The sequence below is a fragment of the Triplophysa rosa genome, linkage group LG14, assembly GCF_024868665.1.
Source record: "Triplophysa rosa linkage group LG14, Trosa_1v2, whole genome shotgun sequence".
In the NCBI taxonomy this organism is placed as follows: Eukaryota; Metazoa; Chordata; class Actinopteri; order Cypriniformes; family Nemacheilidae; genus Triplophysa; species Triplophysa rosa.
In genome coordinates, this window is record NC_079903.1 from 18,239,629 (window position 1) to 18,265,557 (window position 25,929).

The 25,929-nt window shown below is 38.8% G+C and overlaps 2 protein-coding genes across 6 annotated transcripts in view; both read left to right on the plus strand.

Annotated features, from left to right (window-relative positions):
• Window positions 1-10,488, plus strand: part of porb (P450 (cytochrome) oxidoreductase b) — a 29,261-nt gene extending 18,773 nt beyond the window's left edge. For both annotated transcript variants that reach the window (XM_057351959.1, XM_057351960.1), the window contains 7 exons: window positions 1,718-1,836; window positions 1,925-2,106; window positions 3,412-3,561; window positions 3,881-4,148; window positions 8,821-8,966; window positions 9,189-9,274; window positions 9,364-10,488. In XM_057351959.1, coding sequence (XP_057207942.1) covers window positions 1,718-1,836; window positions 1,925-2,106; window positions 3,412-3,561; window positions 3,881-4,148; window positions 8,821-8,966; window positions 9,189-9,274; window positions 9,364-9,508 — 1,096 coding nt within the window. In that variant the 3' untranslated portion in view covers window positions 9,509-10,488. The remainder of the gene's footprint in view (window positions 1-1,717; window positions 1,837-1,924; window positions 2,107-3,411; window positions 3,562-3,880; window positions 4,149-8,820; window positions 8,967-9,188; window positions 9,275-9,363) is intronic.
• A 7,140-nt stretch (window positions 10,489-17,628) lies between these two features.
• On the plus strand, window positions 17,629-25,812 carry taf15 (TAF15 RNA polymerase II, TATA box binding protein (TBP)-associated factor). 4 transcript variants are annotated; one of them, XM_057351965.1, is made up of 16 exons: window positions 17,629-17,762; window positions 18,173-18,206; window positions 18,345-18,387; window positions 18,473-18,560; window positions 18,632-18,773; window positions 18,863-18,996; window positions 19,075-19,219; window positions 23,233-23,267; window positions 23,791-23,823; window positions 24,034-24,143; window positions 24,222-24,351; window positions 24,429-24,566; window positions 24,691-24,766; window positions 24,850-24,956; window positions 25,095-25,218; window positions 25,299-25,812. In XM_057351965.1, the coding sequence occupies exons 1-16, from the start codon at window positions 17,753-17,755 to the stop codon at window positions 25,336-25,338; spliced, it is 1,389 nt and encodes a 462-aa protein (XP_057207948.1). In that variant the 5' UTR covers window positions 17,629-17,752; the 3' UTR covers window positions 25,339-25,812. The 4 variants fall into 4 exon arrangements, with proteins under 4 accessions (XP_057207948.1, XP_057207950.1, XP_057207949.1 ...); XM_057351967.1 differs by having other exon boundaries at window positions 24,850-24,948; window positions 25,093-25,218; XM_057351966.1 differs by having other exon boundaries at window positions 18,476-18,560; window positions 24,850-24,957; window positions 25,093-25,218.
• Window positions 25,813-25,929: the final 117 nt, after the last annotated feature.

Below are 25,929 nucleotides of genomic sequence, written 5' to 3' on the forward strand. Positions count from 1 at the left end.
TTCCTCCTGAAGAGTGATGACATTAAAAGCTATTTTATCATGTATACTTGCATGCCTTTGGTATGTCATAGAATAAAGCAAAGAAGCTGTAGAATAAGCAATAATTCATCTCTTTCCACAAAGATATTCTAAAATGGCCTGGACACATTTGTTGGTACCCCTTAGAAAAGATAATACATCATTGGATTATAGTGATATTTCAAACTAATTAGTTGCTTTAATTAGTATCACACATGTATCCAAATCTTGTAATCAGTCATTCAGCCTATTTAAATGGAGAAAAGTAGTCACTGTGCTGTTTGGTATCATTGTGTGCACCACACTGAACATGGACCAGAGAAAGCAAAGGATAGAGTTGTCTGAAGAGCTCAGAAAGAAAATAATAGACAAGCATGGTAAAGCTAAAGGCTACAAAAGACCATGTCCAAACAGCTCGATGTTCCTGTGACAACAGTTGCAAATATTATTAAGAAGTTTAAGGTCCATGGAATTGTAGAGAACCTCCCTGGGCGCGGCCGCAAGAGGAAAATCGACCCCAGATTGAACAGAAGGATGTGTGAATGGTAGAAAAAGAACCAAGGATAACTGCCAAAGAGATACAAGCTGAACTCCAAGGTGAAGGTACGTCAGTTTCTGATCGCACCATCCATCGCTTTTTGAGCAAAAGTGGGCTCCATGGAAGAAGATTCAGGAGGAATTTTTTTTTTGCTAAAATTCCTTAGGACAGATGAGTCAAAACTGGAGCTTTTTGGCAAGTCACATCAGCTCTATGTTCACAGACGAAAAAGTCAAGCTTTCAAAGAAGTGAACACCAGCCTACAGTGAAACACGGAGGAGGCTCGGTTATGTTTTGGGGCTGCTTTGCTGCATCTGTGCAGGGCTCAATGAAATCTCAAGACTATCAAGGCATTCTGGAGCGAAACGTACTGCCCAGTGTCAGAAAGCTCTGTCTCAGTCACAGGTCATGGGTCCTCCAACAGGATAATGACCCAAGAATGGATAAGAACAAAACATTGGACTATTCTGAAGTGGCCTTCTATGAGTTCTGATCTGAATCCTATGGAACATCTATGGAAAGAGCTGAAACTTGTAGTCTGGAGAAGGCACCCATCAAACCTGAGACAGCAGTTTGCTTAGGAAGAGTGGGCCAAACCATATGTTAACAGGTGCAGACGTCTCATTGAGAGCTACAGAAAACGTTTGCTTGCAGTGATTGCCTCTAAAGGTTGTGCAACAAAATATTAGGTTAGGGGTCCCATCATTTTTGTTCATGACATTTTCCTTTGTTTTATTATTTACAATATTATGTTGAATAAAAAATCAAAAGCAAAGTCTGATTTCTATTAAATATGGAATAAACAATGGTGGATGCCAATTACTTTTGTCAGTTTCAAGTTATTTCAGAGAAAATTGTGCCGCCTTCGTTTTTTGGGGGTACCAACAAATTTGAGCACGTCTGTATATTCTATTGTATCTAGTAATTTAAAAAATTGGTTGTTTGAAAGAAACCATGACAGCTGTCACCATTTAAGTCGTTTTGGGGGGAAGACATAACTAAGCCATAAGAAATTCTCAATATCACCAAAAGGTAGAAAAATATTGCCTACCCTTAGACTGGATATGCTTTTTTTATATGTTAATGTAATGTCAGTGGCAGCATTTGTTACCTAGTCTTAGTTACCTACAGTAGCTAACTTAAAGAAAACTGTTACTGCAGATATGAATCCGGAGACCATGTTGCTGTTTATCCCACAAATGACACAGCCATAGTGAACAAGATTGGGGATATCCTTGGTGTGGACCTTGATACTATTATCTCTCTCAACAACCTTGACGGTATGCCAGTGACCCTGAGAGTGTAATGACTCATTTATGTTAGACCAATTGCCAACATTTCTGAAGCTGTGTGTATATTTTCTTTCAGAGGAATCAAATAAGAAACATCCGTTCCCATGTCCCACCACATATCGCACTGCGTTGACTCACTATCTGGACATCACAAACTCTCCACGCACAAATGTGCTGTACGAACTGGCTCAATATGCCTCTGAACCCAAGGAACAGGAGAGTATGCGGAAGATGGCCTCTTCCTCACCTGAAGGCAAAGTAAGCATCACTATCACTAAAAAACCTTTTTGTGGGCATTCGTAGCTCATGTAAGGACAAAATGTCAATATTTAGTTGTGTTTTTTAATCTTTTTAATCATACTAGGGGTTAAAGGTTTGTGCAATTTTACAAAACTCACCTGAACACTTAGCGACGGTTTCCCGGACAGGGATTAGATTAAACCAGGACTACGCCTTAGTTAAATTAGGACATTTAAGACGTTTTTACAAATATTCCTTCCAAAAAAACAACACTTGAGCCCATTTTGAGACAAAACATGGCATTGATCTACATATTTTAACATATGTCAGTAAGCATGTGTTCAGTTTAGACAGCAATAACATTTATTTTAGTCTAGAACTAGTCTTAAGCCCTGTATGGGAAACCATCCCATAAAGACTTAAGACTTGGAGTATATTTACACGATGAAAAGTTTCATGGACACATGACCGCGTTATCACAACGATCTGCATTTACATGGATCTGGGAAAGAAAAATTATTATTAATAATTATGCATGCCAGGCCAGTGGATGGCGCTGTTGCGCTATAAAGAAACATTATGTACGTGCCTGCGCACATACGCATACCCTGTTTTAATCTAAAAGCGCTTTTAACACACTTTGTCAGCGTATATGTATGTTTATAGTTTGTGTATATAAATACTATGTCTCTGCTGGTCGTAGTGGTGCAGTAAATCTACTTTTTGCTGGAGAAATGATAGTAAGTATGTCACGCAGCACAACCAAGCAGCATGGAGGCTGCCAAACGCATGGGTATGATGTCATCATTTTTGGAAAACGCCGCCTTCAGGGTTTCCAAAAACTTGCACTTTTGAGACCCGTTTTCAAAAGTTTGCATTTTTAGTCCTCAAAAACGCAGTTTTCGTGTGAATTAGCAGCCAAAACGCATAAAGTTTTCTGTCCGTCTCGTGTAAATGGCCTCTCAAAGCACTGAAGGGGGGTACATGGCATATCCATAGTCTTAGACCCAAAATCATCAAGACTATGAATGACATAGAGACTTCTGTATGGTTGACAAAATGTTTTGATGTCCTACTTGTAAGTCGCTTTGGTTAAAAGTGTTGATTGAAATGAATTTATGTAATGTAAATGTAATGCCACTAGGGACAGCAATCAGCCCTTAAATGTTCCGGCAAACCCATAGCAACTGCCTGGTAACTATCTGCATCACCTTAGCATGGTGGCAATGCACCATTTTAGAATTTTAAAACGTTTTATTTTTTATATAAAAAAGATCAGATAAGATGAGTAGCAGCATTTGTCATGAAATTGTCATCTTTCAGGCACTGTACCAGAGCTGGGTGCTGGACTCATGTAGGAATATTTTGGCTGTTCTAGAGGATTTACCGTCTCTACGACCACCCATCGATCACCTCTGTGAGCTTCTGCCACGACTCCAGGCCCGCTACTACTCCATTGCATCTTCTTCCAAGGTCAGTTTCTTTTTACTTGATTTTCACTTCAGTTATCGTGGCCAAAAGGATTCACCTTAACAATGTTATAACAATATTTTTTTAATGAACAATAATTATCTTAAAGTTCTGTCATTAATTAAGTGGTTCCGCAACCGTAGGACCTTTGTTTATCTCCGGGATGTAAACAAAGAAATTTATACAGATTCGGAACAACTCGAAGTTGAAAAAATGATGACAGAATTTTCATTTTTGGGTGCAGTGCCCCTTTAAATGAACTGGACAATTGTTATTGTATGGTGTATTGTGCATGTAGTAAAGGGGTTTCCTTATGTGACAGGTTCATCCCAACAGTATCCACATTTGTGCTGTAGTGGTCGAGTATGAGACCAAGACAGGCCGTGTCAACAAAGGGGTCGCCACCAACTGGCTGAAAAATAAAATGCAGACCGACAATGGACACAAGGCTACGGTGCCCATGTACATCCGTAAATCTCAGTTCCGCCTCCCATTCAAGTCCACAAACCCAGTCATTATGATTGGACCTGGGACGGGTATCGCACCCTTCATGGGCTTCATTCAGGAGCGTGCGTGGCTCAAAGAACAAGGTAAGAGTTATGCAAGATTAAGAAAGCCTTCATGCTGATGCTGATAGAGAGATGTGCTGGATAAGCGCTGTGGGTTTACCTTGTACATAAAGCTACTCAAATGATCTTATTTAACACATTGTGTGAGAGAATCAAACAGTCACGGTTAGTTTTCTCCACTATGGGAACATATTAATAAAGGGCTAGTGATCACTTGCACTGTTCTCCACAATGTTTCACCAAATCACTTCCATAAATCCTTTACTTAACCTCTGGTGAAATGAGGTGCCAGCCTCCACCTGAGTTGTGGAGTCCATAACAACCTTCAAGAAACAATTGAAAACACACCTGTTATGTGCTCACCTGACTTACCACTAACTCCTAACTTTAGTTCAAACTAAAAACTCTACATTCTTCATCATAAACTTGCTCCGGCTCTTCTACTACTTGTATACCTGGCTTTGTAGACTACATTTGCTGTTAGCTTATGGGCAAAATGTAAGTGTCTCGTTTTTAAATCGTAATGCATATACGGTAAGCGTCTGCTAAATGTAAAAGAAAATTTAGTGTGTCAAAGTTTGCACCCTAAGTAGTGCACTTACAGCCCGTAGTTAATGTTTTTGGGCAAAGCCAGTATTGTATTGCAACTGGTTCTCAAAACAGTCAATGGTGAAATATAATGACGATGCAATGATGTAAAAGTTGATGTAGCTTTCTTGGTGTAGGGCAGGTCATATGCAAATGATTTTGGCCGTGTGTTGTGACAAATCCACCAATAGAGTGCCACAGGGATGATGTACCCGGATGTTAGTGCCACAATGGTTCCCTCAACCAAAAGCCTATGAATTTTCCCAATTGGTTTATGGAAGATAGCAAAAAAATAAGGTCTGTGATTAATAAAGGTTTATAAATATTTTGTCTATAAAGATAATCTTTACAATTTCACACATTTATTATTTTGAAGCCTAAATACAATGGGCAGAAGTAAAAATTTGTGGTGAAACGGATCGCGCGCTACAGTTCGGAACACATGTGACCCACGGATTAACTGTACATTTTAGTAATCAGATTAGCGCGCACACTCTGTCTCTCTATCTGGACGAGTACAAGCGCATTCCCGCGTATATCTTAACTTAAACTGCTGCGTAAAGCACCGTGTGACACGCGGATGATGAAATATACGTTTATTCATCATAGAGTAAAAGATCCGATCCGTGACCCAAAATCCTTAAAATGATCCGAACCGCGAGTTTTGTGACCCGTTGCACCACTACTAAAAAGCTAACATGAGGCTATTAACAGACTACACTACAGTCGCTCGATATTAACGTCACCACCACCAAGCCTCCAACAAATCTTTTAAACTTGATTAAACAAGGTCCCTGTCCCTGATAAGTGAATGAATCCCCAGGCCCATCCACATTTTTTTTCAGATTTGTGCCCATGTTGCATTATTCGTGAGAGATTTTTATGTGATGACGTTTAAAGTCCCCGACAATGTCTGTAGTCTTTAGCAAATTGTTAGCGAGCTTTAAAAAAACATGAGCAGGTTATTACTGGTGCCATAGAATAAGTCCAAGGCTGTATTTCAGGCATTTAACCAAAAAGCCATTCAAAAAACCCATTTGACTTTGCATACAAAAACACAGCATCCCTGCAGCACTCTATATCGAGATATCTGTTTTTGGAGTACTTAATTACACATAAATGTTTTATTGATGAGAAGGGTGTTTTAAGCTCGCAGAATGTATTAACGATACCAAGACCTCTGACCATATGTCAGAAAAAAATTTGATTCCTCATGTCATCACTACTTAAGCTTTTACTCAAAACTGGTGCGTGTATCAAATTCCATATAATAACAAAACAAAAAAGCATGCACATCAGTTAAATTTTGGTGCTTGACTAAGAGAACTTTCCAAGCAAACAATATATTCAAAGTCGGCACACCAAAACTCCAAAAATATGAATCATTTAATATTAGACTAGACTCTCACAGATGTATAATGTTTGGAACACACCGGCTCTGTATCAAATTTAATTATATTCAAAGAATGCCAAGTGCCTCAAAACTTCAGACAGAAAGTTTCTGTAATACTTTTAAGTTAAGAGCTGATCAATGTTATTGTGGTTTTTCACAAACTTGTATTACAGGATTCTTAAAATTCTTAAAAACAAAATCTTATTTTTAGTTGTGTGATTCTCCCAAAAACTTGGTTTCATTCCAAGATGTCAAACATGATTTTTTTAAATCATCAAATTTCCCTTTGAAGCATTAAAAAAGGTCTGACATGTATAAAAGCATTGAAAAGTAAAACACATTTTTTTATTTCAAAATATGTCCTTTAAAATCTGTCATAAGTCCTTAAAAATGTCAATACCACTGCCACTGCCATGATGCCTAAGCAAGTTTTTATTCATCATACATCATTAATGTGTATATACCTATATTTTTATGGAATATTATTAAAGCGATATTTCAGGCAAAATTCTCAATTTTCCCATGTTTTACTCACCCTCAAGGCATCCTAAATGAATATGATTTTCTTCTGGAAGAACAATGCAGTCATTGTTATAATCCCAAGTATCATTTTACTTCCAAGCGGTAGAATGGTAGTGGATGGTAGTTGACTTATTGAAGGTCCAAAAAGTACATCCATGGATCAAAGACCGGCTCGACACGGCTCTGTGGTTTTAACAAAGGTCTTCTGACGCGAATCGATGCGAATTGTTTAAAGGGGTCATATGGCGCGAGTACGTGTTTGTCTGTGTCTTTGGTGTGTTATAAGTTGCCCATGCATGTATTAGACACGTAAAATTGCGTAAATTAAAGTGTCGGAACAAAAGATGCATTCTATCTAAAAGCGAATGCTCACCCAGACCTGCCTGAAACGCCTCGTGTAACCACACCCCCACAAATCTACGTCAGTTCGTGGTATGATTTGACTAAGACCGCCCAAATGTATACGCAAGTAAGATGGGCGTACCTGTCAGTACAATTGCTTAGAACCTGAAGTTCCAAATATGGTAAGAGGCGTCACATTTCCATCACACGCTTGCAGTATTCGACCAATCACTACACACTGGTTAACTGGCCAATCATAGCACACCTCGCTTTTCAGAGCAATGAGCTTTGTAAAAATCTGCACGTTTAGAGAGGCGGGGCAAAGAGGAGATACAAACATGCACGGTATGTGGAAAATACAGCGTTTTTGAACCTTAAATCATGTAGACACATTGCATTACATCTAAAACAAACCATAGTATTCGTTTTAGCCGTGCAATATGACCCTTTTAAGAGAAATATCCATGTTGACTGCGCTATTAACGTTAATGTCTAGCTTCCGTTATCCCTCGGGCTGCGCGTGCACTGATGCTTGCTTTAATAGCGCTGTCAATATGGATATTTCTCTTAAACAAACGCATCGATTCGCGTCAGAAGACCTTTGTTAAGACCACACAGAGCCGTGTCGAGCCATTCTTTGATCCATGGATGTACTTTTTGGACCTTCAATAAGTCAAGTAAGATCCACTCCCATTCTACCGCTTGGACGTAAAATGATACTTGGGATTATAACAACGACTGCATGGTTCTTCCAGAAGAAAATCATATTCGTTTAGGATGCCTTGAGGGTGAGTAAAACATGGGAAATTTTTGATTCAATAGTGAAATATCTCTTTAATGTAACCTATTTTTATGTTTACATGAACATTTATAACATTTTTTAGGAAAACTGCCTGTTACGGTAATGATAATTGATATTGTTGTGTACACAGTCCGACAAGAGAATAGTAGCGACAGAACTATAAAGAAATCTGGGTTACACTTTTTAAGGTGTCCGTTTAACAATGTAATTTTACATTAAGTACTGAGTAACAATACTTTGAAGACTTAGGAGAGGTTAGGATTAGGGTTTCGGGTTAGTTACGCAGTAAATACTATAGTAAATACATGTAACGTGTAACAAGGGCACCATAAAATTAAATGTTACTGAAAATCTGTTACTTCAAACAAATCATGCTTAATGTAAAGATTGTTTATATTACTTGTTTTGCGTTACTGAATTGTTTTTAAAAACCATTACTGCCATGATGTTTCAATGGTTTTGTGAGAATGATCCAGTGAAGACAGCTTATTCGTCTAGTTTAATACCGTACCATATTGCATCGATAATCAGCTCTCAGGTCTGTCAAACAACTAACTAAGCATTTGATTTCCGTGATGCTGAGATTAAGCACCACATTGTCAGTAGTTTAGAGATAAGTGATCATTTTACTTCAACACATACCTGTCCTATAAATGGTGGTCAAGTAAAAAAACCTGAAAATAATTTGTGTGATTTGATGTGCTTGCTTTCAAATGCATTTACGTGATGCAAGAATGATTTATTAGGATGAACTTCTAGCTTTTGTTTTGTTTCTAGATGATGTGTACAAAATGTCATGCAAATTGATCCCAGGAATCAGTGTCTAGAAAGTCAGAATTAATGAGTCTAAACACAAATGAAACTTTGCACTGTTGGTGGTGCTATAGGGTTTAAATCGAGATGATGTCTACTGTTTTATGGGCTGCCTGGCATAGACTCAAAGATCGAGGAAATGGATAACTTGATCCCAATGTATCTGCAAAGCCTTACTAGGTACTTACCATTTAGCATCTAATATCTTCATTTTCAACATGTTTTATTTGTAGCCAAGGACGTAGGAGAGACTGTGTTGTTCTTTGGCTGTCGTCATAAGAAAGAGGATTTCCTGTACCAGGAAGAACTTGAGGAGTTTGAAAAAAATGAAGTTCTGACTGAGCTCAATGTAGCCTTCTCCAGAGATCAAGAACAAAAGGTACCACGTGAACTCATTTGAATTGTGAAAATTTGAAAAATGTCCGTCTCAATTGTCTATTATAACACTTTCATCTGTCTTTTTGCGGTGTTTCTCTCCTAGTCTTAAGACTAATGCTGTCAGCGTTTTCAATTTAACATCGCAAAATTGCTGAGATAAACACACCTGCAAGTCATACATGATTGCGTCGCATTACTAACGTTTAGTTGTTTTTACACCCAGGTATATGTACAGCATCTCTTGAAGAACAACAAGGAGGCTATTTGGAGGCTTGTTCACACAGACAACGCACACATCTATGTTTGCGGGTGCGTAAACCTAAGACTCGAGACATGGTGTTTTATCGCCCAATGTGCCTCTGAAACTATTTTAACCTTGCAAACATTTGTGCCCACAGAGATGCTCGTAACATGGCGCGAGACGTGCAGAACTCCTTTTACGAGATCGCTGAGGAGCTGGGCAGTTTGAGCCGCACTCAAGCGGTAGATTACATCAAGAAACTGATGACTAAGGGACGCTACTCGCAGGACGTCTGGAGTTAAATGGCGAAACAACATTCCTCTTCTAAACATTCCTGATTTGAGGATTTTTACAAGGATAGGGTTAAATATGTTCACTCGGACACGTTTGTCTAAGGAAAACGTTGACACCACAGCATCTCATTCTAAAGCGAAACCATGCAGAATGTTAGGGGATTTGTAAAACCAAAAAGCAGAAATATAAAGCAAAGACATTGAGTAGGTTATTACCTGTGGAACTGTGATTTTAATTCTAATTATGGTGGTGTGATTCATGCATTTGGAGGTGGGTGAATGTAGCATTTTATATTAGCATTTCATATTATGCATAGAAACTCTTGGTCATTTTTTGTTGACTCTCTCAATGGCATAACTTATAGCTCAACTTTATTCTATAAGTAGGACTGTTTTGCCTTTTTATACTTGTGAAGAGACTTTGACTTGTTCGGTTATGCACTTGATGAAAAAATGGTTAACATGCGAAAAAAACATGCTTGTATTATGAAATGGACAGATATCCATTGTTGTCTTTTAAGTTGTATAAACTAGTCATTCCTAAAATCTGAAGGCTGCAGAACGTATAATGCAACAGGCGGATTACACGTTTAGCGTGTCCTAGTTTTTAAAGATGAATGTAACCTATTTTCTTTTCCTTGAGCTGCTCACAAGTGTCTACCCTATTCTTTCTCATCTGTTCACTGGCAACTGAGTGGTCAGCTGAGTCTTTGAGAGTCTTCTGTATGTAGAAATGTAGGCTGAGAAGGACAAGGGAATGAATGCTGGTCTGGGGAACTGGTTTGTCAAGTTCCCGCTGTAGTGCCTTATTTGCAGTGTAGTTTGCCTTTTTGTTAACCTGCATAGAAGCCTTGCTTGGGGAAAGATGATAAAATTATATATTCTAATAGTTGCTCTTGACTTTTGTTGTTTTGAAAATTGTCCATCAAATGCAACTTTTGTTTCTTATACATTACTACTAGTCTTTTTAATTAATAAAAAATAAATGTATCACAGTTGTCGTTTCTTTTTTGTCCCACATTTAACATTTGCCTTACCATTTGAGAAGGGGATAAAATGACATATGAACTTACACTGTGGTACATCTGGGAATTATTATGGGGTGTCCTGCTGCTGAGGATGTATGTTCACACTGCCACCAAAATCCGATTTTTTTGCTCATATGTGACCTAGTGATGGGAATTTTGATTCATTTCAGTGATTCGTCCTTTTCCAGTTCGTTAACCAAAATGTTTCGTTCAGTGACCATTTCGTCACTGCCAGGGGGTGGCGAAAATGAGTGTCTTGTATGTAGTACAAGTCATTTAAATAACGTGTTTGTATAATTGTAATGTACATTACGCTACAATGTATCATAATCTGTTGTTGTTGCGAACGAGATTGCTGTATTGAGCGATTGACATGCTTTCTGTAATTTATTTGGTCAGCAGCTCCTCGTTCACGACTCGAAATGTCTGATTCGTATGTCAGATACTACAACCCATTTCTGTACTTGTTGAACGAGAGACCTCCTCCATGTCGTTCACGAACGAGAAGTAGCAGCTCATTGAGTTCGTTTACGAGGGCTAAATGGGTACGTACTAGTGATGGGTCGTTCTTTAACGATTCGTTCATTTTGAACGAATCTTTAATGTGACTCGAGAAGAACGAGTCGTCGTAGGGAGTGATTCGTTCAGCCGCGCATGCGCATTGCGCAACATTCTATGGGTCCTGTACTGGAATTCAAGAAGAACGAACGATTCAAACCCTAAGACTCGAGATGTGAACTAATCAATTCTCTTTCCGGCTCAGACCTCATTGGTTTATCTTACGACGCTGTCACGTGATGAACGAAGGAGTCAAACCCGAAGACTCGAGAGGTGAACTAATCAATTCTCTTTCCGGCTCTGACTGCATTGGTTTAGCTTACGACGCTGTCACGTGATGAACGAACGATTCAAACCCGAAGACTCGAGAGGTGAACTAATCAATTCTCTTTCCGGCTCTGACTGCATTGGTTTAGCTTACGACGCTGTCACGTGATGAACGAAGGAGTCAAACCCGAGGACTTGTCAGATAAGAGGTGTGGTGAGCTAATCATAGACTAAAGACCCAGGTAAACAATGAATTAATCTTTTCTGTTTCTTATAGCATTATAGTTTTGTATTGTTTTGTTTGTAATGTGATCAACGTTTGCATAATGAACGAAATGAACGATATGACTCGAAAAAAGATTCGTTCATTTTGCTGAACGAGACTCAAAGATCCGAGTCAGTAAAATGATCCGAACTTCCCATCACTAGTACGTACTGTTTTGCCTGAATGGGTGTAGTGTGGCTGCGTCCAAATACCCCCACTTGCGGTCTTGGCCACTTGAGAGCGCGTGCACACGACAGGAAGGAAGAGCGCAAGTGTTTCGAGTCAGATCCGTGGGCGTGGCTTGTTGGTTTTGACTAAATCCTTGGTGTTTCAAGTCTTACGAAACCTTTACCCTAACCCTAACCTTACTCGAACCATCTAAGCTACCTATGATTGTTAAAATCGCCAAAAAAAACCACTGTTGCGTGATAACGTCAGACTCGAAACACCAAGGATTTAGTGAGAGCCGTCTTAAAAATGCCAAAGGGCAGTGCGCTTAACGCACACTATACCCACACTATCTTGAATACTGCTTCGGAGCGGTATTAAGGCTAAGCGTATCCCATCATGCATCATGTTCTGGATAAGAATCATGAGACTTTTGCTCGGGTATCGCGAGATGTTGCGGAAAGCTTTCCAGTGTATGTTATACTACTATTTTTTAAGGTTATATCTTTATTTATAAAACGGTCAGTTCTGGTCCTTGATTCTGATTGGCTGAACGGAGTTCTAAGCCGTTATAAAATACCTCAATATAGGCCTATAACCGCTGACCGCACCACATAGCCTAAATATCATTTTATTTACTTTATTTTATGAAACCTTGCTAAGCATATGGAATAACCGTTTTATAAAAGCAATAAGCCCCGCGAAGCAGTGGGTTACAGTGCATTTTATAACAGCTACGGGTTTTAGCACAATGCCCTTAGCTGTTATAAAATGCACTGTAACCCACAGCTTCTTGGGGCTTATTGCTTTATTAATCTATGTTTGGCTAACATGTGTTTTTCTTTTGTTTTTTGGGTACAGCTGCTTTGATACAATACAAATAAAGCGCTATAAAGATAAATCTGACTTGACTATATAATTAGATATTACATATAATTTCGCAGTAAAACACATGGAGGACTGGAAGAGTCGTGTGTAAAGTAATAAAGCATTTCACTGTTTAATAACTAATTCTTCAATAAAATAGGCATTAATAAAAAATTTTACAACTTCATTTATTTATCCAAATATAAATAGGCGAAATGATAGTTAAAAAATAAAATGATAAAAAATCATTATTTATTGTTTTAATGGGCAATAAAAAGCGTGATTATAAAAATAATTAATAAATTAAATATCAATCCATCGATACATACTTCAAATTAAAAAGGGACTTAAAAAAACATAAAACACGCAAGTACAAAATCATTTTAAAGTGCATTAATGAATTCCTTTATAAATAGTGGAATTTCAAAATGTATTTGAAAATGCGATTTAAAAAGAGGAATAAATAATTGGATTAACAAATTAAACTACGAATACGAGTTTTAATTATTCATTTAAAAGACTATTTCTTTTACCATTTGCATTTCCATTTCCCGCTGCCTTTCCTTTTCCGATTTGCTATTCGATTAGCTTATAGTAATTTAGCTTATTTCCTTTTAGCCTCTCTATTTAGCATTTTCCTGACACTTTAGGTCCTCCATACTTGCATTGGTAAAACGAGGTTAAACAATGCAAATTAGCTATGGCGAGAGAAATGTAACAAGCTCTCTGATTGGTTAGTTCCTTGTACGCCATGTTCAGAGGTATGTTAGATGAGCAATGGAGAAGAGGATAGACCAGGGGCATATTCAAGCTCAAACCGTGCGCAACGTTTTGCTACGGTGTGCAACAGGGTTTGAGATGCGTTTTCTCTTGTTTGGTGGGCGTGTCAAGAATGTCGGCCCAATCAGCAGCAACATGTCTATAACCCACGCGGTATTAAAGAGACAGCTCGCACAATGGGTCCAAGTAAAGTCGTTTAAATGTGTCCGCTGCAGCTCGGTAAACGCAACATTTGAAGATATTAGAAGAGATGTATTTTGCAGTATTAAACACGTATTTATTACGATTTCATCAGGCTCTAAAAATTCTTCAAAAAGAACACAAAGAACGGCCTTCTCAGCTGCCATATTTCAACTCTTGCGTCATCACAACAGGGTGTTCAACCGCACCACCGTTTCCGTTTAAAAAACATTTTGAAACGTTTTGTCGGGGCTGAACGCAGCCCTGTTGTTCACTGCACGTGTAACATTATCAGCGCCTGCTTTTCTCTAACAGAAATCATAGAAAAGGAAACGTATTGTTAGAACAGGTTAGAACATTCACACTGCACGTGGAAGCAGCAGTGCTGCGGTCATTTTGGCACAGAGTCTATTTATGATGCGCTGCTTACGCGCAGTTAAAGTGACATAAATTACAGCGCTTATGGATTCACGCGAAATGTAACGGTTATACGATTAAGGCATAACTGACGTCTGTTGTGTTTTAAACTGCCATTATGACTTCATAAAATGATGATTTTTTTATGAAACCGCAAACACACACCATACAGTAGATGCTACTGTGTACTGTCTATGAGGGCAAGACTAAAAAGTGACCCTGGACATTTTCTCCAAGAGCAGCGCACCACACACCCCCTCGCGTTCCGGTTCCCCCGGTCTGCTCATGCAGTGCAGTGGTCCACCAGTGCTGAGGGAAACAACACGCCCACTAGAACACTAGGGCCAAAAACAGGAAATACGTCATGAAAGTAGTCAAGTGCAAAGACCGCACGTGGGGGTATTTGGACGCTGCCTAATGCTGTGTTCTCACCAAACGCGAATTAAGCGTTTGGCGCGAGTAAATTACATACAAAGTCGATGCAAAGACGCGCATAGACGCGAACTTAATCGGGCGGCGCGTTTGAAGCGCTCTTACGCGCAAGTTGAAAATTTTCAACTCGAGCTATGAATTCGCGCGAAGAGTTTTCGCGTTACTCACGCGAAAATAACGAACTTCCCGCGAGTAATAAAGATCGTGGAAGCGATTGCTCGCGTTTGGTGTGAACACAGTATAAAATGCGATCGACGGTCGTACGCCATTGACGTGATCATGTGACGTAATTCTTCTTCTGTTCCTTTTCAATGGCGGGTGGCTGGCAACAACGTTTGAGGTGCATATCAGCCACCTACTGTACTGGAGTGTGGGCCATAAATTAGCCATGTGCTAAGTTATAACTTAAATTATGAGAGACAGGTTGCATTAACAATGTAACATGGGTTTTGTACAAGTAAACAACACATGAAACAAACCTTTCAATTTTCTTCAATCAAGTACAGCACATTCAGAGCTTTTTATTTTCATGTATTTTCAATTTTACTTTGTGGGGCTATACGCTTTTGATAAAAGTAAACAATTAAAAGGAATACAAAAGCTTTGTGATTTTGCGATGCGTTTTCTTAGTTAAATTTAGGCAATAACAGGCCCATCCACACTTCCCATTGTGAAGAATGATGCCAATGGAATGGTCTTTTTGTAACAGAAACATGCTTGACTGTAAACTGCAATTATTATTTTTTCTTTATTCTGCTTATTGGTTGATGTCTAATTACGTAGATACATTGCCCCAATATGCATTCTATTGTAGTATTAAAAACAAGCTGAGAAAATCTCTTATGTGGTGTTTTTTATGTGCTAAGTATGTTTTAACATGGACGTTAACTAAATGTTATCCGACCAGGCTCTTGTTTAAATTTCACTTTCTCCTCATCTGTTCTTTTCTTTCCTTGTCCATAAAACTACACCATTTTTACACGTCTCTTGATTTTTCGTTTGGGTAAATAAGTAATTTAATTTTAGCAATTAATTGGTTTAGGACTTCTTTGTGTTTTGTTTTGTAATTATTCGTTTATGAAAGGTGATTAGAAAGTTGAATTGAAAGTGTATCTGCTAAAACCACCTGATTAAAACGATCCTGTTAATAATTATCATGTATCTGTTAAAGAAACATTTAAGCATAAAGTATCCGTCGCTGAGTAGCCTACTTCTAAATCTGTTTTAGATTTTCTAGATTAGATTTTAGAACTGTTTTCTTCTAGTAGTTGAGTAGGTGTATTCGGACGCAACATTAGTATACGCACGTCCAAATCTCGCGAGAAATAGTCCACCACCAGGGTATTTCTCGCCTACTGTTAGGTGTGTTCGAGCTCAGACCGATCGGCGAGATTAGCCGCTTGCAGTAGAGGGAGGAGAGGAGTTGAAAAAGGAGCAGTCAAATCTGACACTTGCTGCTTGCCGTAGTGACGTTCGCACCGTGTTTCCTTTTCAAAGTGCGATTGAAGTGGATTAGAATACTGGATTTGTCCAATAAACAAACGTTTAAGTTAAAAAGTAGCAACCATAAACTCTTCATATTGCAAATGTTATGTGCTGCTTAACACTGTGTGCCTAAAAATCATGGTAAACATAAGCATATGTTATTAAATTACCAACGGATCTGTATTCATTTTTATTTTATTTTATTGTGTAACACAAAACAACATGTTTATTATATTTGTACGAACAGAGTTTTAGCTGTTTTAAAAACATGCATTAATAAGCATTAGTTGAACTGAGGGTGTTATAATAAACCCGAAACGCACGTGATCGTTGTCTAACACACCTGTTTTGTGAATAGAGGGTATGGACGTGTCGTCAATTTCCCACGTGCACATGTCGGGATACACCCTGGGACACGCTCCCCTGGGTGGCAAAACACTCAGCAAATGGCTGAGGAGAATAGGAGAAACAAAGAAACCGGGATTAAAACACGCAATTATTTGTTGAAATTACAAGCAGCTGGACTCGACTTCTCTATGACTTACAAAGGCATCAGGTGTTCCTGGACGCTGAAATGTTACACGGAATTGCGTTTCCTGATATTGTAAGCATTCGTTTAGTCAGAGTGTTTTGCCACCCACGGGGGAGCGCTCTGGCGTGCTCACGTGGTGTTCACACGGTAAAGTGATGACACGTCCATACCCTCTATACCAGTGGTTCTCAAACTTTTTCGTTGTAAGGCCCCTTTGTGTTAAGTGCATCGCTTTGCGGCCCCCCATATAAAGACGTATAATCTTAAACTTAGAATTTTAATTAAACCAAAAACGTATTCAGTTATACAATGCTGGAACCTCAATTCTTTTGGTTGGTGGTGTCATTTTTCTGATGTTTGATTGCATAAAATCTATGATAAATTTCTATATTTCATAAAATGCCACAAAATCTGTGGCCCCCCTGGATCCATCTTGGGGCCCCCAGTTTGAGAACCACTGCTCTATACTGACGATTCGGACATACTATTCGTTCGCCTAATGCTTTTTGCCTACTATATAGTAAGGAAGTATGCCATTTCGGATTCAGCCACTAGGCTGAAGATCCGACACGCCGATGACATCAAAGTACCGCGAGAGCGATTCGAAAGCAAACTAGACATCAGATCAGGATAGATTCACTGTTTTCTCTTCTGTTGTTGCAGGCAAAAACATACTGTGCTGCTAACACACAGCAGTCCTTGTTCTCCTACCAGAAAACAGCTTCTCATCTCTCTCTGGAAGATGTATCTGTTGTATCATGTTTGTTTTTTGTTATTCTAAGCATAAAAAGAGAGAAAAAAGAAAAACTGTTGAAAAAAGCACCGAAGGAAATGTAACCTTTTTTCTGGAAAAAAATAGTTATTGCATTACTGTAAGTAAATGTGCATTAAGTATACCCATAAAAAATAAAGGAAAATGTCATCGCAATCGTATTGTGACGTCGAAGTCACGTGACAAAAAAGGCGCTCAGATTGTACCACTTTCTAAAAAACTCGCCCACATAAATTTCGATAAAGGGTGTTTGTGTTTATAATTTTACATTGTTTATGTCCTAAGTATTATAATACGTTTCGCATCATAAATACACACCGTTTCGCACGTGTTTTAAAATAATCAAAGATTTTAATTAACATATTTCCGGTAAGAGGGTGGTACAAGCCAGGTCTGGTGTCAAAGTTCATAAGAGCTGCAGTGCGCGGTTCGTTCGCGCCGGGGTTTTAATCTCTTATTTTTTGAAACAGATCGCCGTTTTGCTTTTATTTAATTCATAAAGATGGCTTCAGGTGAGATATGTAATGTGAAGAAGCGCTTTAAAGGACTTTTCGCTATGTTACCTAGTTTTATTTAGTCCGGCTAGCTATAGCCGCGTGTTAGCATTAGCAGCTAACTGGATGGCGCGTGTGTTGTTAAGAAATGTGTACTTTCGTGTTGAAAAACGCCGTGTTGCGTTTAGAAAAACTAACGTTAACTTCACTGTTTTGTTAAATAGCTCCAGCTATATTGTTTTGCTTCTTGTGAATGGCATTTGGGCGTTAAGTATGTGGTGGCTTTTAACGTTAGTTTGGCGTGGTGTTAGCATTCACAAAATATTATATGCTAAGTTTTTGTTGTATAACTTATTTTTTAATCGCGCGATTACTTTCTGAGGTCTTAACACATATTACCTGTCTAACGGTGTGTGTTTGACTCGTAGATTCAGGCTACGGTCAGCCTGGAGCTCAACAAAGGTGAGCGATGAATCTGTGCATTAAACTCTTGTTGTGTGCTTAATTCACAATGCATTTACCCGATATATTTCTCAAAATAAAGCTACTCTCTCTTGGCCTTTTTGAATGTAGTAACATGTGAGTTCTTTATTTGCACAGCTATGGCTCTTATGGTGGATCCCAAAGCTATCCAAGTGGACAGGTAACACTTAACGTTAACAATTTTTGAATGCAGTTTGTGAGGCTCTACATAAGGTTGGCTTCTGAATGATTTTTTTCTACCCCAGCAGGGATTTGGTCAGGGTAATGGAGGTGGCTCTTATGGTGGACAAAGCTTAGGTGGACAAGGCTTAGGTGGTTACGGCCAGCCTGCTGGTATGTAGTCTGTAAAACTGATCAAATTCTATGTTGTTGGTGGATGATGTGTAATTGTCGTTTTTGTAAAGCCGACAGTTATGGCCAGTCATCCCAGGGATATTCCTCTGCTGGCTATGGGCAACAGCAGGCGCAGGCACAGCCGCAGCCGCAGGCGCAGCAGCAGCCCAGCTATGACAGCTTTGTACAACAAAGCTCGGAATCCTCGTCTGGGTAAAATATTTAACTTGATAATTAATGACAACTCCTTTAAACCCGGTACTTTTATGTCGGGTTTAATAAACTTCGCTCTGCTAATGCAGATATGCTGAAAAGTCTTATGGGCAACCGCGCTCGTATGGACAGCAATCAGAAGGAACTGGTGCTGCGGGAGGGTATGGTCAGTCCGGCAGCTCATATGGCGGGTCCCAAGGTGGATACGGACGACGCAACGATGGTAATACTTAAGTCTGTTCGGGAGTGAGCTTTTTGTCTGTCTGTAACTTCCCTCAGGTCATAAATGTTTGTCTTTTAGGTGATAACCGGAGGTTTGGTGACGACGGTGGCTCTGACCGGTCTGAAGGGTACAGGGGCAGAGGTCGTGGGGGTTATGATCGTGGTGGTTATGACCGTGGAGGCTATGAAAGAGGTGGCCGAGGAGGACCACCCTCCGGTATGGGGTAAGTGTGTCATCCCCTGGAAGGTACTACATAGGAGACTGTAACATTATGCATGAAGCAGTGCCGTTTAATTTCACAGATCAAATGTAACTGGCCTTTGTTGCTATAAATTAATTTATACCAACAGTTAAATATTCATTTATACAAACTAGGGATGCAGCGATTACCGAGGTTCACTATTAACCGTGCTTAAAAACGTGACTGTTAATTAATCGTAAAGGCTCTGTTACACCGCATGTTTCTGTTGCACGGAACGGAAACGTTGCAATTTACACGAAATCAAATCAGTTACACCAGCGATGCACCAGCTTAAAGAACAATGCTTATCAGAGACACGGAGGCCACGACACGCACTAGATTAACTATGGCAGAGAGACCAAACAAACAGCCAATCTTACATGTACATTCACAATCAAGGCTGTAGCGGTGACAGTTGGGCTTTCAGTGCAATGTAAACAAACAAAGCGGCATGTAAGTTAATGGAGTAGCACACCGGACGAGAAGCGTCGCTTCGAGGACGGCTAACAGCATGCGTACATTCTGTATGCGCAAGCTCAAATTCAAAGTCTACTCCTGATGCAAGTTGAACCAGTTTAACTTATTTTGTTATTATTTAGTGAATAGGCTCTTTATCACGTTGATAAATCCATTATAGTTTGCTGTAAACAAAAACAGTGGGGAAGCAAAGCATGTAATCCGTGCGCGCTAGCTCTTAAATCAGGGGTGTCCAAAGTCAGTCCTGGAGGGACATGTCATGCAAAGTTTAGCTTCAACCCTAATCAAACACACCTGAACAACTAATCAAGGTCTCACAAAGCAGCCTAGAAACTTCCAAACAGGTGTGTTGCGCCAAGTTGGAGCTAAACTCTGCAGGACAGTGGGCCTCCAGGACTGACATTGGACACCCCTGTCTTAAAGGGACAGCAGCATAATATATATATCTGTTTTAATGCTCATCAAACAACAAAAGCAAAGACAAAACCGACTCACTGCTCCTGACTGATCAACTTTAATAACTTTAATATGGTTTGATCTATATTTCAATATACTGTCAAGACTATGAAGTGTTATTTTACATTTGACTCCTTTATTCAGTTTCTGTACCTAATAACCACAGTTAGGCCAACCTGAAACACCTAAAAATCACTTAATTTTATTTGCTTCATTACATTTATTTGTGCTATTGCTCATAATTTGATCATTTGTTCTAATTTTATTACTAACTGATTGACTTATTATTATTATTATTAATAATAATATTATTATTATTATTATTAGTTAGGCTAATAGTTTTATGGTATTATGAGCTTATTTAAGATTGCATAGGTTAAAAAAACAAACTAATAACTAGACATTTATTTATTACTTTGTGGCAGGTAAATACAATTTTGGTCAGGGCCAGTAAAAATGTAGAATATAATGTATGCATATCAATCGTCATAATCGTGCAACCGTGATTATTCCTCAAATTATAATCGTACCAACAAAGTCTATAATCGTTGCATCCCTAATACCAACAGTTAAATATTAATTTATACCAACAGTTAAATATAAATTAATTAATTTAATATTTAACTATTTGTCTAAAAGATGTGTATAGGTAATAAGTTGCAAGAGGGGTTGCCTTTGAATGGATTTCGGCCATCCGTTGTATGCATTAAATTACACCGCACCCAGTTGAATTACATGTAGTCAAAGCCTTGATATTGTAATGAGTTTGTGCTTACAAATAAGCCCCATTGACTTTCCATAGTCATTTTTATTCCTACTATGGAAAGTTAATGAGGGCTTATTTTAATGTAAACTACAACTTTAAGATGTTATATATATATATATATATATATATATATATATATGTTATAATAGTTCAGGTTATGATGTTACAATTTATGTGTGTATGTTTATATAATGCCATCAATGTGGATGAAAGATTTGTTATTGAATTTTGGTTGGATTCATCTGAAGTGAATGGAAGACTTGCTGCTTATAGCAATGTGTAGGAGAGCCTGTGTAAGTTGACCTGACCCTCTGACAATTTACACACTCAACAGAGTTGTTACATTAGGTTTTTGCCTTTGCAAGTCAAAAAGGGCAGCGCTAAAGGATATACAGTAAGATTAAAAACTTAAGTTGAAATTGTGAACCAAAAAATGCTTTCTTTTCCCACTTTGGGATTTGACATGAAATATTTAAACTAATTTGTAAAGCTGCCCTTTCGCCATAGTTTCAATAAAATGTGTTCGTATTTCTTGGAAGAATGTGTTCACATTGAAAACGTTCAGCGCAAGGAACGATTCTCAGTCACTCCACATTAAACGGTGTCTTAAGTGTTGTTTCTTGTGTTAACATGGTCTACATTTTATACTACAGGTATCAAAGTGAGTGAAATTAAAGTTGGACCTTTGGAGCTCATAAGCACTCATAAAGGAAGAAAATGTGTGCTCATCTGCACGCGTGCCACAACAGTTAGATGCATTCAACAATTGACCAAATTTGAATTAATAAAGAGTAGAGCTGCACGATTAATCGTTTAAAGATCGCGTTCTTGATTCAAACATCCGCACAATCTCGTTAATTGAAGTCAACGATTCTCCTGTGTCTATTACACCTACGACTAAAATCATAACGCTCTAATCTGTGTTGGTGCAAGCAATTACATCATTGGGTATGAAACGGCGCCACAAACAGTCTTTTCTACCACACTCTATCGTTATTTCTTTGTCAAATGATCACAGAAGTACTGGGAGTTGCTTGCATGCATGAGAGACACGCGTTTACAAGTGCAGTCTGCCCAAATTAATCTCTCGCCAAATAACAAACCAACATAAAGTAAATACAGCCTAGCAACAAAACTTCTCTTGTGATTGTCTTTCAGGATTGTTACATTGTTCTGATTATGCTTCACATCTTAACGAGACAGGTTTGAAACAAAAAAGGCTTGTACACACGGGGATGATAATCGCACGTTTTTATCGCCGACATTTAACACCACGTGACTAAACAAAGGGTGCCAATGTGAGTGTGCACCGACGCGCAAAATGCCAGATGTAAAGGAGTCATTAAAAACAAACCACATCTTGCTCGTTTTTTTTTTTGATGCGCCGCGTTTAATACTGGCCGACCAATAAGATTGGCGCATTTGTTCACGTGCCTGGAGCTGCTGAATTTACAGAAACACAAGAAGCTTTTGGCTATTAGAGCTTTTCATCAAGTTGCCCAGCATTTCATGTTTTCAGGTTATTTTAACCTGTTTACAGGTGATAATACTGTTATATTTCAGTTGTGTCTTTCTTTAAAGACCTCTTCAAGCAATCTGTAGATGTCAGGCAAATAGATAAATCTTTCCGAAGACCTTTAGTTGCAGGGGTCACCTTAAGAATTTTTACTGTAGAAATATATCATAGTTACTTCAATGCATTAATACTTTTTATAAAGTTGAACTTTGCTTCAAAATCATTACACATTTCACTGTTAACCTATATTTACTATAGTAAGAAATATTTTACAACAATTGCCATAGGTAAACTATAGTGGTTACTTAAGTTTTAGTTCAAATGCAAAGTCCTAAATATTACCTTACCTAAATAAACTTTTTTTAAACGATTAGTAAAACCTCTAGTATATGATGTAGTACTTTTAGTTGTCATTCAGAATCGTGATCTCTATTTGAAACAAAAGAATCGTGATTCTCAATTGATCCAGAATCGTGCAGCTCTAATAAAGAGAGCTTGGAAGTTTTCCGCGCTCAACTTGTTTTAGTGAAAAAATCAAAGTGAAAATGATTCGTTTTAGCTTCCAATTTGAAAGCGCATGAACTCCATGTCACTCGAATTTCCCATCAGTTTCAATTTGATATGTTCACTATAGTAAATTGGCCCGTGTTTAACCCATCTGTCAATGGGAGCTATTTTCTCAGTAGTTAACCATGGCAGGAATACTGATAAAGAGGGAGCCTTGCGCTCCCAGGTTTCAACAAAGGAAAGCCATCATATCTTCAATTTTTTCCTCTGCAGTGGTGGTGACCGTGGTGGCTACAAAAATTACGGTGGTAAGTGATGAGCATCAGAACTGTCTCAATGGGGGAAGCAGATGGGAGATACAGAAAGATTAACTGGCAAAAGAACTCTTGAGAGCCACCATTTTATCTGTCAAATCCAAAGGAGCCTTACCTCTTATTCTATCTGAATGCGGTTGTGGGCTAGAGTAACATCTCAGTTTTACTTTTATAAAAACGGTATCCTTGCATGAGGAAATTGAATTAAACGCCTGCATTCTGGATGCCAACTGTGCACAAGGCAAAGGAGGGGCGCACATGATGTAACTGAAGAGTACTTGGTGGATTTATTTGACTAAACTCAGACAATTTGTGCTGGTGACAGGCGTTGGAAATTGGTGCAGCAATTTTGGAGATGCATTTGTACATAACTTAGTCACTGTAACGGTCGAATCTTTGTAGCAGTTTCTTGGTAGATTTGCTTAGAGAAATTGTGTGTTTGTGGTTTTATGAAGTTACCCTTGCTTTCTGAACTTCTCAAGATAGTTTTTCTTTTTCGTGTCTTGCTGTTTTTCAGGACCCAGAGACTTTGGTCACAAGGATGATGGTGGTAAGTATTAAAAAGTGTACCCTCTTTGGGTTATATTTTGCCGTAAATGTCATAGGTTCTTTTTACTTGAATTGCTGTAATTTATAGTTTAACAAAACTAATCATATATTACGGTGTATAAGGATTTTTTTTGTTTGTGTCGTGTTAAAATTGCTAATTTTCAAAGCGGTTCATGTGTCTTTACATGATGTTTTTATTGTTTGATTACAGATGGTGACCAGGACAACTCTGACAATAATACCATCTTTGTCCAGGGTCTTGGTGAAGAGGTCTCGCCTCAGGAAGTGGGCGATTACTTCAAACAGATTGGAATCATAAAGGCAAGACCACCTCAAGGGTTATAAACTTGACAAATCTTGTTTGACACGTTTTTGTCTGATCACATTTTTTTTTAAAAGGTCAATAAAAAGACTGGCCAACCCATGATCAATCTGTACACCGATAAAGCCACTGGTCGACTGAAGGGTGAAGCCACGGTGTCATTTGATGATCCACCTTCAGCCAAAGCTGCCATTGATTGGTTTGATGGTAAAAAAGTCAGTCTTTTTGGATTGCCACAAGTTTTATAACTTTGTTTTGAGGTTTTTTGTTTGCCTGGATTACAGGGAAAGAGTTTAAGGGAACTCCCCTCAAGGTGTCGTTTGCTACCAGACGGGCTGAGTTCACTCAGAGGGGAGGTGGCCGAGGACGTGGTGGTGGTGGTGGTGGTGGTGGCGGCGGCGGCAGTGGTGGTGGAAGTGGAGGTGTGTTTTATAAATTTAATATTGCCCTTTTTCCCCTTCTGTTTTGAATAGTTAGTTTTTCATTTTTGTTTTGATACTGTGGTTGGCAGATTGTTTTACTGTGCATGTGTGTTTTGCATTAAAGGATTTAGAGGCAGAGGTGGCTTTGGAGGTGGGCCCTCGTTTGATGTCCGAGGAGGAGATTGGCCTTGTCCTAACAGGTGACAAACATGTCCAAATAACTACAGTGTTTAAGAGTTGTTAAAGATGTTTGAAAAAATATAAATTATTTTTACTCCTTCAGCTCATGTGGCAATATGAACTTTGCCCGAAGATATGAATGCAACAAGTGCGGCACGCCAAAACCAGAAGGTGAAGGTTATGGAGGAGGAGGAGGAGGAGGAGGAGGAGGTAAAGCCTTCGAATTGTGGTTCAATCACTTATAGATGCCCTTTCTGTCCACTTTGAAGACGACGTTGCTTTTTGGTTTTGTTTAGTTTCGTTGTAATGACAGCCTTTGCTCATTTTGTATGTTGTCTTTGTTTTCAGACCGCGGTGGTCGTGGCGGATATGGTGGCGACCGTGGGGATCGTGGTGGCTATAGAGGTGGCAGAGGAGGTGGCTTTCGGGGTGGAGACCGTGGAGGTGGTGGTGGTTACAAAATGGGTGGAAGGTAAACGTTTGTTGTCATTTTCAAATTGGTCACTTCATAAAAATAAGTTGTCCTTAAATCTTTGCTTTTTGTGATTTCAGAGGGGATCACAGAGAAGAAAGACGAGGCCGTCCTTACTGAAGACTTTATGTGGATGCCATTCCAGCCCTTTGCTTATTGTAGGGGGGAGGGACAGGGTGTAGATTGGAAGAGGGTAACTAGAAAGGATTTATGTCTGCGTACCTTTCTGTGCATGAGCATCCTGCATATGGTCTGAATCGAGGAATATTTCCTGTTAATGTTGAATATACTGTGAGGAAAGAAGGGTAATGGGAAATGGCAAAAATGGCCCCGTATTTCATCCAGGGGCTGCTTCTCTTCCATTTGAGACCTGTGAGAGAAGTTTGGCCACAGATCAACTTTAAAGGGGTACTTCTGCTCTAGGTAAATAGGGGGTGGGTCATGTTATTTGTTGTTTTTTAATTTCCTGATGTGTAGAATCCGGCGTTAAGTGCGTGACTAGATTTGTAAAATGCTTATTGTTTTGTAAAATCAACATAAACTGTTTTACTTGGTTTTTCTTTTTGCAAATATTAAACACCTGTATGATCTTAACGTGCTTTTGTGTTTCTAATTAACCCACTGCTTGCCATTAACTTGTGCACACAAAGCACAAAATGTACATATTACAATTAAGAATGGCTTCCTTTAGTAGCAGTAAAACTGAGGAAA

Coding starts and splice junctions, on each gene's coding strand:
- taf15 (XM_057351965.1), top strand. Junction 18,207..18,344: donor CAGCCTGGAGCTCAACAAAG/GTGAGCGATGAA, acceptor TTATTTGCACAG/CTATGGCTCTTATGGTGGAT. Junction 18,774..18,862: donor AGCTCGGAATCCTCGTCTGG/GTAAAATATTTA, acceptor CTGCTAATGCAG/ATATGCTGAAAAGTCTTATG.